Source organism: Ciona intestinalis, unplaced genomic scaffold (assembly GCF_000224145.3).
Source record: "Ciona intestinalis unplaced genomic scaffold, KH HT000282.1, whole genome shotgun sequence".
Taxonomy (NCBI): Eukaryota; Metazoa; Chordata; class Ascidiacea; order Phlebobranchia; family Cionidae; genus Ciona; species Ciona intestinalis.
Window position 1 is genome coordinate 1 of NW_004190603.1, and position 12,538 is coordinate 12,538.

The following is a 12,538-nucleotide window of genomic DNA, read 5'->3' on the forward strand; positions in this document are numbered from 1 at the left end:
AAGTAAAAGAAAACTCAACCATTCAAGTGTTTGTTCCAAGAAAGCGAAACACCGATACACCATCACAATTTGTTGGTAAGTAAACAGTAACACTAAATATATTATATTATATATATATATATCTATATTATGCCTATATATCAAATCAAACGAATTTTTTTCGCATTATTAAAGTTATTTTTCACCATTTTTTTATGTTAAGATGCTTATTATGTCTCACTGGTACCTGACAATACCTCTAAATTATCTTTGTGCAAGTTCTTAATCTTTGAGCAAAAGGCAGGCCCACTAACTGATGTAGCACGCTCCCAAAGAGTGTGTGTTCAGTCAAAGGCGTATCCAAGAATTTAAAAAGGGAGGGTTTTTACTCAGAAAATTGTTGTGTATAAAACATAACATGCTCGATAAAAACATACCCTGACTGACATAACGCACATAATAGGAACGCCTACGATTGGTTTTAAACCACAGACAATAATATGACTTCTTTTACAACATTTCATTGTAGAGTTTACCCTCTGGAAGAGAAACATTGAAACCATCCAGGCAATCCACCAACTATCGCTGCTGCTTGATGTTAAATCCAGTGAGTTTTCGTACGCTGGCATGAAGGATAAACGAGCAATAACATTGCAAAGAGTTGCTGTATCTGGAGTTAGTAAAGATAAGTAAGTTGTTGTTGAATAGAAATGTGAGTCATGTTTTTGACAATATTTTTCTCTTTTTCCTAATTTAAAAAAAAGTTAACAAAAAGTGTTTTAGTTTTTTATACCACTTTGTTTGTTAATTTTTTTTTTGTTTACAAAGAACCTGATTTAATATACAAGGTCTTTGTTTTGTATAATGCCTGCCAGAATGCGTGAAACGATTTTAATATCTGAAGCAATTTCTATAAGGCTCTCACGTGCGCCTGATAGTGGAGACTAAAATAGTTTACTTATTATAGAATTTAGTCACGGTGTGGCGATAGAGAGTTATAAGTAGTTGTTCAAATATAATTTACCTTTTGAGACTGTGTTGATTGTATCGTATAATTCTGATTTGCGATCAAATGTTCAGGCGCTCGTAGCTCGTAATACGATCTCCTTATCTCGTGGATCATTATGTGTTGAATGCCAAGACGTTATTGCAATTCGGTATAAATAACACAAATCTTCGTCTTATCAATGTGATGATTGGTTCTCAACATAGAAAGCAACCAAGTCAAGTATACATATTAGTGATATTGCCAACGTTTATAAGTTCTGGATATTAGGTATCTTACTTCTTAGTCTGTGGGTCATTTTGAATCTGATTGTGTTAAGAAAACAGACTATACTTGAGTGAAGCTGTGATTACTTTTTATCACATTGTGCCGACGTGTAATCTGCGATACAATCCACCAATGACAATGAATTGGAATGTATTGATTACAATTTAGGCAACTACCTGCGCATAAGCACGCAATAGTTCGCCATAAAAAGAAACCTTAAGCGCTCACGACGACCGCTCCTTATCATACCTACCTACGTCATAGATTTTGGTAATTGCGTGATACCGACCAGCGACAATGACTTCCTATTGATTGAGTTTGCACTTCACCAGTTTTGAAGCGAAGTGAGAAAAGCTGGATATAATACATCGGAAATTATAGTTTGGACCAGCCGGGTGGCCAACTTCGCCCCTTTGTCGAATACTTGTATTGCTTCCCAAAAGGCGCGTTTTCGTGAAGTGCTGTTTTAATAACCGGCGATTACCGGTGCCACGCTTTAACTACTAACCGCCGGACAACGGTTCGTATTCCGCCACCACGTATGTGCAGTCTTTCGCTTCAATACGTGTGAGGCAATATTTGAGAACGTGGGAACCCCATTTCAGTAGGAGGTATATAGAATCAGGGTGCACAGTCGCGTCGCAATCCATTCGCACGAAATTATTTCCGTTCGTAAATGTTTAGCTTTGTTCACGTAACCAAAGCAATAACATCCGTTCCCAATTACGTGTTCACGGTGAGCCAAGAATCAAATTACTCGCCGCTATAGCCAACGTCAAGATATAAGTTTGGACTTCCACTTTGTCCGAGTTCAATCGTTCATGGTTTGAAAATAGAACAATACAGAGTGACCTCATTTACAAATTGCTTTTTGCCACAGGTGATCTGTTCCAAATTAAAACTTGATTTTTTCAGTTTGTCCACAATCGTGTCAACGAACGCAATGGTTTATATTTATCTACAGAAACCCCATAACTCAACCCGTAAGCCACGAAGTTGACCTAGTTTTTATCAACGGTTGTCAGTTGTCATTTCATAAATCTTGTACAAGCTGTACCGCACATAATTATATTGTGATAGCGAATTTAAAAGGTTAATATTTCCTGGTATTTATCAGAGCAGTAATTGCGCTATATCATCATAGACTTTATTATATATTGCTTGTAAGTTGTAAGAAACCGTATATTGTAACGATCGCTTTGAAGTGGCCTCGGTGACAATGGATCTCAGTTTAAAACTTTAATCCCAATTTTAATACGGAATTGGCTGGAGCTTCTGCTAACAGCAACCCGTAACACCTGTGACTACGCAGGAGTGTTTTTTCAATTTTAAAAATGTCTATAAGTAACTTCGTCATTGCGACACAAAACGCTCGATCAAAGGCTTGTTCAGCGGTAGGATTATCGTTTTTCTTTGTGGCCAGGGCTTGAGCCAATCACGCAGTCCACCTGTTCACGTGTTGTTCGTGTGCACCCGAGCGCAACAGAAGCAACGGAAGTTACGCGTTTGTCCCTTCTCATGTTTCGTTTAAATGAGGACCCAACACGGCGGATGCTCCTCTTTACAAGGCTTTCTAAAATTTAGTTTTTTCTGTCCAATAAAACGCCAAATCCGACTTCCTTAAACATATCGCATCCATGTTTTTTACACTTACTTTAAAACTTACATGACGTGATCTATGTCGTACAGATTGCTTGAAGTATCCCACGTCCTGCCCGACCACTTACGCATATCTCACGTCATCGTGACGTCATTACGTCTGATCACAGGGAATCTGGTTGGTAATCGATTCGACATCAAATTAAGAAATGTACATGGCGGAAAAACAACGTATGTGTTAGGTTATAAATTTGTGACATAACACTTTGCAACTTATTTCAAACTTTGCAACTTATTTTTGTGTCTTATTCAGTTCATCATCAGAAACAAACGAAAAACCATCCAAAGAAGATTTTATTTCAACAATCTCGAAGTCGTGCGACTTTTTGAAGGTAAATGTGGTATCATTATTATATTCCATACATGCATGTTTTTAACCAATAATTCATTGATTATTATTAGTGACCACAAACAAGTTTCTTAACTCCAATCACCACACAGTAGCTTTAAAATATGATAAACATACATTTAACTTTGATCACCACTATTATTTATGCGATTTTATTTTTTAAACTAAAAAATAACCGACGACATATAGCGCTGTAGTTTGAGCGATCGCCTGGCCAGCCTAGCGGTTACTAATGGTTGCCCGAATTGTTGGGCGGTACGAGGTGTATAATATAGAGCATCTGTTATAACTTCTGACGTTACCCGGGAATATATGTATGACGTCAATTGAGCTAACAAAGAACAAGAATATTAACATGTCTATACAAATACCAAAGACTGTATCTTTCAGTAAAACTGACCAATACATCATATTTAGTTGTTGTTTTTTCTTTACCTTGACCAACAGACCAAGGGATTTATAAATTACTTCGGTCCACAACGATTCGGGCGTCGCATTGATACAAAGGAACCAGGCAGCATTCCTCAATGGGAAGCACCGTCTGTTGGACTTGCAATGTTAAAACAGAATATGGTAATTATTTCCTATCTTTTGCCAGAATATGTGTATTTTTATGACAACTAGTTAAAAATATAGAATGGTTCTTATTTTTGATTATCCCGGTATAAGACATTTTAGTAAGCTGTTTATGTGTTATGTGTTTTTTTGTACGAGCCTGAATAAATGACTGTCCTTACCGCTTCCCATGCCTTCTTAGTGTATATTCTATTATTCTTACCTACGACAACTTGACGGAAAATATATTATATTGTGTTAATTTGTAAATTGTTTGACATACCAGAAACGAGCTGTTGAGATTCTCCTTCTGCCTGCAGTTGAAGCCGGCAAACCGATCGATGATGAACAGAAAGGGAAATTGTTATTTCAACAAACCTGGAATGTTGAAGGTGATTATTTTGGTCTTCTACTTCCATTGTAGCCGAATCGACTTTTTTTTATTCAACAGAGGCGCTCAAACTGATGCCGCGTCACCGGTTTCGCGAAATTGGAATTTTACAAAGTTTGAAAAGAAACTTAGCGGGAAAATCATTATCAAATATGGGGAACTCCCAACAACCCGGTAGTGTTGGTCTACAACAAACTTCCTCAAGTGAGCAGTTTTGCAGCAAAGCATTGCTCACAATACCTTTTAAAGAGAGGACGTTCTACGCCCACTCTTACTCCAGCTATCTATGGAACCGGGTCGCCAGTGAGCGGTTACGTCAGCTTGGTTGTGACGTCATAGAAGGGGATTTGGTCATCCAGCGAACGGGGGACAGTGAAAATATCGAACGTCACGACTCTGAGGTAATATGTTTGGGTTAGCATAGTGAATGCCTTGTGATGTGCAAGTCACGCAAAGCATAAGGGCCGATTTAATGGCTTTGATGCCGGCGCACATTCCCATAACGTCATCTTTGTGTGTTTTTCGAGCGCGATTAGTTAAACAGTCCGTATTGTGACATCACAAGCGCGGTTCCGGAACCTTCCGAGTCGCCGACCAATCGTGTACAACTTGGGTGTTCCACTTAATTGTGACGTAGCGAAGCGTAATAGAGGTGGATTTTGTAGTTGTCATCACTGTATATCATAAGCGGCAGATCAAAGCTGTTTTGAGATACAAAATAATTCGGTCGACCAAGTTTCCTTCGATTTAATAGAACTGCTACTTACCGACGGATATTGATTAATTTTGCTTTTAAATTCGGAAGCTCCGCAAAAAAAGTACAATTCATGTTTTTTACCAAAGCAAATATGGAAGGACATGATCGTTAGTTTAAAACACAACAAAACTAGTTTGCATTATAATTTTTTTAATAGTGTTTTTTTGCGCTAAATTTTTATTTTTCACTTTTTTACACGAGGGTCAGAAAATTACGTAAGTTAAGATTGTAACCGACACTGTTTGTAGCACTGTAAAGTAGGAAACTTATAAACGCTCGTTAAATTACAAGGCGGTGTTCTGCAATGCCGCAACCATTGCCCCATTACTGGTCGAACATAAATGGATGATTGCACTAAAACTGTTGCAGCCGGCATGCACCAGGTCGTAGTTACTTCAATTATCTGCAACAACACAAGACAGCTGGTAACGATTTTGCTTCGAATCTCACTGTGTCATATTTTTCGCTCTCAAACTGCGCAATTTTGAGATTTTCTTTTCAAAGTTTTCTGCGCTGAGTTAGACGATGTTTTCTTTAAACTTTCGTCAAAATAAACGGAGTAGTTAATGCGGTTGTACACGACTATATAATGGTTTGGTTAGTCGTGCGAAGTGGTTTCAAATATTCAAATCGGTCAGGTTGCTTGTAATGCTTACATTTAGTCACTCGTCAGGTGATATACGGAAGTCATTAAACGATAATTCCCTATTCCTTCACGTTACGATGTATAAATATTGTCAGTTGCAAACATTCAAGATTAATATTTTCTAAGACAATTAACTATATTTTAATTCCATAAGATAACTGTTAAAACAAACGAAAAGCCACCATGCAAATAAGTTTTTTCCATGCAAATAAGTTTATTCTCAACCAGCAGCGCCAACTTAAACATCTATTTGCAGGTTCACGTCGTAGTTTCTGATGACGTCAAATGCAATCGCTTTTCCATCTATGACGTGGTCCTCCCGTTGCCAGGCAACCGTGTGCAGTATCCTCCGAACCTGGATGCCGTATACGATCGGATCTTCAAGGAGGATCAACTATTTATCGGGACGGAACCGAAAGCAAGCAACTATTTCCGTGTCAACAAATTAAAGCTTAATTTATGCGGAACATACCGAAGACTCATCGAGAAACCAAAAAACTTTACCATAAAGTATGGTTTGCGATTTTTTGTTTTTGTTGGTTATGAAATTGTTTTCGTTTTTTAAAGTTCCATTTTTTTAGTTGGGAATCCGACGTTTCGTCTCAAGCTGTAACAGGAGATGAAGGAATGCGATGCACCACACTCGCTGACGACGGCGCGACCTTAGGCCTCAAATTCGACCTCCCTTCGTCTTGCTATGCGACATCAATTCTTCGAGAACTTTCGAAGGATGGAGTTACAATGTAAAATAAACCGACAAATATTATTTTTTCCTCCACCGGTGGATCGTGTGGTTTAATACCACCGAAGGCTTAAATAATCTTGGAAAACCTAATTTACGGTTAGCGTATGCTCGTTAGGATATCCGGTATCGCTGAAAGTATCATAACAGGCCATTAAATGTGACTACTCCACCCTCACTCCACCACCGAGTGATAAGCAGGCCCTTAGCTTCACTCGACGTTGTTAGCTGTCAGACAGAGCGATATCAGAGACGACTTACACTAATCACTTTACACAATGTAACACATGCTGATGGCGACGAAAGGCAAACAAAACAACGGAATAGGCTCGCAAATTCACATTGCATTTAATTGGCAGTACATGATTTCACCATTATTGTATTTTACTCGCATCAACCGATTGTTAAAGAATTTCAGCAGCAGTTCTGGTTTGACGTCATTCGACCACGTTTTATAGTTCGTGGGTTTAATGATCGCTGATGCATTTAAATATTTGCAAATTCACTGTCTCGTCTTTTATTAATCACTCATTAGATTTGTTTAGATTGGGCCCGCTTACTCGGATTTTCCAAGATAACTCGCCCAGCGCGCCTCAGTTAGTCAATAGTGCGAGTGATCCACGCAGGTGACCTTGTTAAACGAAGCAATTAACGTGTTTATAGCTTGTTCTACTATCTACAATCTTGTCTATGCCAACAAACAACTGTCACTCCAACATCGGTTAAAGTGATGTTTACTTAAGAAGCTGACATCTCCACCTTGCATGTGGAATAGCAGCTACGTTTGCAGAATTGTGCATTTACTTAAACACTCAAACCTCTTGGTTTGCTGACCCGCGAAGGTTGGTGACCCAACAACGACGTTGGAATGTCCAGTTAATGGACAATGAGACATTCCCGTTTGATTTACGCTGCGCGCTCGTATAATGTCAAGCTGATGGAGTCGTAAAACGCAATTCTTTATGTCATGCATAATAGGCACAGAAAGTTACTCTTTTCGGAACCTTTGATGTCCTGATATTTAGTTGGTAAGTAAACTATCTGTTTAGATTCTTGGTATCGGCGAAAATGTTTTTGAAAACCAAAAAAAATGTTACTTGGTATGTTTTTTTTAACTTTATAGTGAATATGATGGATTGTGCGTATTTCCGAAACCTATTCCGCAGGTGAAGTCTACGATATATATTACTAAATTATGTGGAACAAGGAAATTGTTTTTATTACCAACGGAAATCTATGTATAGTGGCTCGAGGGGAGTTTTAAAACTGATGTCAATCTCCGCTCGTAGCTGTGTCTTTCACGATGGCCTTGGAAGGAAATCCTGAGGTCAGAGCCATTACAAGGTTGAATACTCGTTTCAAACACAAAAAGAAACCGCAATCGTTTGATTCAAATCATTTCACCCTTGTAATACACGCTGTGTAGATTTCGGAAGCCACACGCTTAAGGGGATCTTACTTCTTTCTCCTTGTTATTAGAAATCTCTTTGCTGATCAATGTGTATAGTAAACAAGTTATCCGTGGTTAGTACGTGTACAACATCCTGAACGTATTCGCGTAAAATTAAGTTTGTGTTTCCGTTCTGAATCCGCACCTTTGACGAATTAATGTCATCCTTTTGGAACGAAAAACTCATGTATTGGTCAGCATGTTCATATATAGTATTTTGTATATATATGGTAAGTAGGCCTACAATCGCGCATGGCCTAGCTTCGCATACTTGCGTATTGTTCACGTAATCTTTTGGCAAATTTTGTTGAAATATATATAATAACAAACTGTAAATGAAGACCACCTACTTCGTGCAAAAATTTTATGGAGAAACTGATTTGAAACCATCGACACCGCGACACGTTACCCAAATGAAATCGAACCACTATCTCCAGAAAAAATCTAAATTCATCCCATTACGTTATGGTTTACCTTACGCGTATACTACTTTTGGTATTCGGCAAGATTAAAAGTCAGTATAGAACATTAGTTTAGGAAATGGATTTTATTTTTTCTTGAAATTTGTTGGCGGTTTATCATAAAATTACCTGTATTTGATTTAAACCTAATGTACTACAAAGGCTGAACTGAATGAACGCGACATATTTTTAACTTCGTCGGGTCAAACAATGCGTCTCTCTGTCTTTATACAGCTCGGAGTAAATTAATCACCCGTAGTAACGTGTACACTTTCTCAAAATATACTTTCGTACAATGTTTGTTATCACTCAGCTTGGCGCAATGACGCATTTGTTCGGTTTCCCATTTTTTCCTCGGTGTATAGGTCAATCGCGAATACAGCTTCCCCCAGTCGATTTTAAAACCTAATAAAAGGGTACAACATAGCAAAGATTTGTTTTTATATGCAATTAAAACTCGTTTTTTTTAACTAATTTCAAAACGAGTATACTTTTTTTATAACACGATTTATTTTGTAATGTGCAGGTTAATAAATGCTGGTTCAATGTAATATGTATAGGAAAAAAACATGGTCAAATTTACTTTCGAAAAATAAAATCAATTTTTAATTATAATTCTCAGATTCATGCTGTATTTTAACAACTCTAAAAACTGTCGTTTTAGGTTTATATAAAAATGCTTAGCGCGAGAGCATAATCGAACGCCAAACGTATATAGAGCAGTTTATCTATACCCGTTAAACAAAGTTTCTGGGTGCAACTTATGTAGATTGTATAGGCCGCCACTGGTGAATGACGTAAGCTAAGTTGTGTGTGGAATCTCTTCTAGTTAACTGGACAATGTCGATAGGTTAGAAGGCCAAGCATGGAGCTTAAACATTAACATGATGAGCGACAAACAGTGGAGAGATAAAACTATACACACCACTGATGGTCAGCTCATTGAAGTTGACGTTTTTAACAAGCCTTCTTGATTAAGTTGATATAATTGAATTTGACAAAGTTACGCTTACAATAACCTTTCCAGGGGTATTTATAACCAGAAAGGGGTTCGTGAGATCTGTTTGCAAACGTTGGCCGAATATTTGACAAAAAAACTTGGATTGCTCACCATGTCTGGTCAGTACATAATAAACTAACAGCTCAATCCTTGTTTCCTTATTCCAACAACGAGCTAAAATTACATCGTTCGTGGGAAAGCAGTAATAAGCCACCAGAAATCATCTTCAATATTTTCAGACGTTCGGTCATCGGATTTGGTGGTGTCATCTTCGAGGGCCTTATACTTGTTATCAACTATCTGTTGCGCAAGTGTTCACCTTGATGTGTGATCTTCAAAGTTTCCATTTTCTTTCGAGAATAAATTTTCAGAGCGCTACATTCAATTTTAGATCAAATATTTTCGACAGTTGTTGCGTTAGTTATGTTTAATGACCAAATAGGGAAGTTATATCAACAATGATCAATAAACATCTTTATCAAGTGCCGCTTTCAAGATGTTTACATTAAACTTATGCACCGGTAAGACTTTGGGTGTGTCTAATGTTTTCGTAACTGTATTTGTCCCGAATTATAATGAATTCCAAATATAATTTTATAACTCTATTACCCAGTAATGTTATTATACCTATTTTTTCATATTTCTATAATGTTTAAAACAATAAACACAAATGTATGTTTCATTTGTGTTCATATAATTATAAGACCCCACTTACCAGTGTACCGAAACATCCGGTGTTTCTCGGCGTCTCTTCAAATTCGTCATGAAGTCTAATTGGCCTTCGACAAACGTTTTGGCGAAATCACCTAACTAGACATATGGCAAGGTCCACGGTGAATCAAAACCAACAATGACGTAAAGGCAGGGAAGCATACGGGCGAGATCTTTGAACTTCGAGAGCTCCTTGAACTCCCAAACTCATTTGTGATCGCGACATACTATTAAGCGTTAGAGGTCGTCAGAAGATAAAGGCCGTTGCTGATGCTTCGTACTGCAGCCAGCACTGGCAGAAATAGAACAGAGATAACATCTCCCAGCAGTGCTATATAGTGATGTAATGTTAGTGGCCCTTAACCACTTGGTTACAACAAAGTGCAGGGTAGGGTACGGCTGTGGTATGGATTTGGGAGAGGTCGAGAAAGACTAATATTGTGCTAGGACTTAATTCGAACGCGTGGAAAAGGTTTCAATGAAATTATTTTAGGTTGAGTTTAATCAACCGCATATACTTTATATTGCTGAAGCATAATTTCCGCTTTGCTAATCCGTCTTAAGCAGTGAATAAGAGTCGTGGCTTAGATTTCTTGCAAGGGCCTAGGATTACTGGGTCTGTTCAATTATTTGATTTGCGCAGAAGCTTTTTCGAGATTCAGTTAAATTGATTAAAGTTCAAACGACTTTGGGGGCGTACAAAGGAAAGGGAAATTGGTCCAGCCAACCTAAGTTAAGCGAACGTCGATCTGGCTCCAGTGGAGAGTTCCACCCAAAAGTTTTAAATCGATCCCTGTATTTTCATTTCCGTAACTCATCAAAAGCCACCGGGATTCTTTGTTTTCGGTCGTAAGTCCTGCTGTAAAAACAGGGGCGCCCTTTCGTGTGTACAGCGTCCAACGACGATAGATTCGCCCATCCGATTTTCTGTTTTTGTGTACTTTGACCATAAATTTTCACAAAGCAATTTAATGGTCAGTTTGACGTAATTTTCAACGCGGAAAGGAAACGGCACACACGTTGTTTATTGTTTTACTGTTTAAATACAACGGTCGTGTAGAATTTGCTGTGAGGCGAAGTTAACGTTTTTTATATATACGCGTAGTGTTTTGATTCTGGGTATATTTATACTGTTACAATAGCGCAAGTACACACACGTATGGGAGTGGCACACGTCGAAGGCGAGCGTAAAAGGCGGGAGGCAGCCGAAAGAGAGAGCTGCGTGCGAACAAGAGAAAAAGTTTCTACCGGCAACCTTTACCCGCCGGTTTCATGAATGATATGAAGTTGTATTACCCGAGATGCGTCAGCACTCCGTGTTCAGATCAAGTTTGGTATTAACACAATGCGTACCAAGTTAAAACAAAAAGGCATGACTATTGTATTGAAGATTAGCATTTGATTTTAGATAGTAAATGCTTTAATAGATTAACTTTAAAGAAACTAACGTTCGCAGAATTATGCCAGTTTGTCTTCAATAATAGAATTGCGCAGCAATGAGATGGTCAGGTGCAACGACTAGCAGGTTAGTGAGGCCGACGATAAATATTTTACTCTGCCGCGTCAAATAAAGCGTTTTCCCGCGCGGGTGACATAAATTGTCCCGACGTTAAAATTGACCGTGCAGTTTAGGAATAACAGATTACAATTATGAATATGATATGAGGTTGAGGTTACGTTTAAAGTGGGTTAACTAAGAAAAAGTAAATTTAAATGACAAAATACAGATAGTTTGTAGGTGATTATTAAATACTCTTATGCGATGTATGATAAGTAGTTAAATAGTGTGTATATATGTGATGACGAAGCACAAAGATCGCAAATCGTGCACCAAAGCTGCAGAAGTCGAAATCCCGAACAGCCATCAATCGCAAACCGGGTCAAAATGACGTCATCGTAAAGCCTGCGTGACTACTGTCGTTGTCTGTAACTTCGTGGTCGCTTTGCCTGCCTGCAATAATTACAACCGTTCTTTTATCGACTAGTCAAGAGTGTTCATTAAAAGTCGATTAGCTCTGTCAGCACCAACGTAGGACAAACAGTAATACACATCGAGTTATAGTCGTTGAACTTACAGCTCACACAACAAATATAATAAACTTGCTTGCTTATGTCGACTTATGTGGTTGAGTAAGTTGTAATCAATTTTCTTTTTGGTCAAAAGGTTTAGGTAGGACCGACATTAGTAACTGTTATCTATTTGGACACCTACCAACAAGCTTTACTGCCGGACCTAGAAATATAATTTAACTAATTGCATCGTTATCACTCGGTGTTATCTCAACGCTCGCCGTTGGAATAATTTAGTCGGATTTATCGCCTCGGTTGCAGGCGCTCTGTTCTTCAATTCGACCAGAAGTGTCTTCTGCCGGCGACTAATTAATCATACTGCCCGTCTGAACTATAAGCCAACTGGGCGGCCAGGTCAGCTTCCTATGCAGATTTAGCGAGCCGCTAATATCCCGATATGTAAGGCATGGTAACCAAGATAAGCTTAACGGCCTTCAAGGCGGTGGACTGCGCTCTTATTCAGGACGTTTGAGTATTTTGATTACATCACGGCAC

The 12,538-nt window shown here is 38.4% G+C and overlaps 1 protein-coding gene across 1 annotated transcript; it reads left to right on the plus strand.

The window, feature by feature from the left end:
* Positions 1 to 508: 508 nt before the first annotated feature.
* LOC100184413 (pseudouridylate synthase 7 homolog-like protein) lies at positions 509 to 6,856 on the plus strand (the record flags this gene model as incomplete). The annotated part of the gene is made up of 8 exons (XM_009859758.1): positions 509 to 668; positions 2,942 to 3,082; positions 3,165 to 3,243; positions 3,708 to 3,833; positions 4,102 to 4,207; positions 4,267 to 4,607; positions 5,866 to 6,119; positions 6,191 to 6,856. Coding segments are annotated over 8 exons (1,373 nt in total), but the record flags the coding sequence as incomplete, so codon positions are not given.
* Positions 6,857 to 12,538: the final 5,682 nt, after the last annotated feature.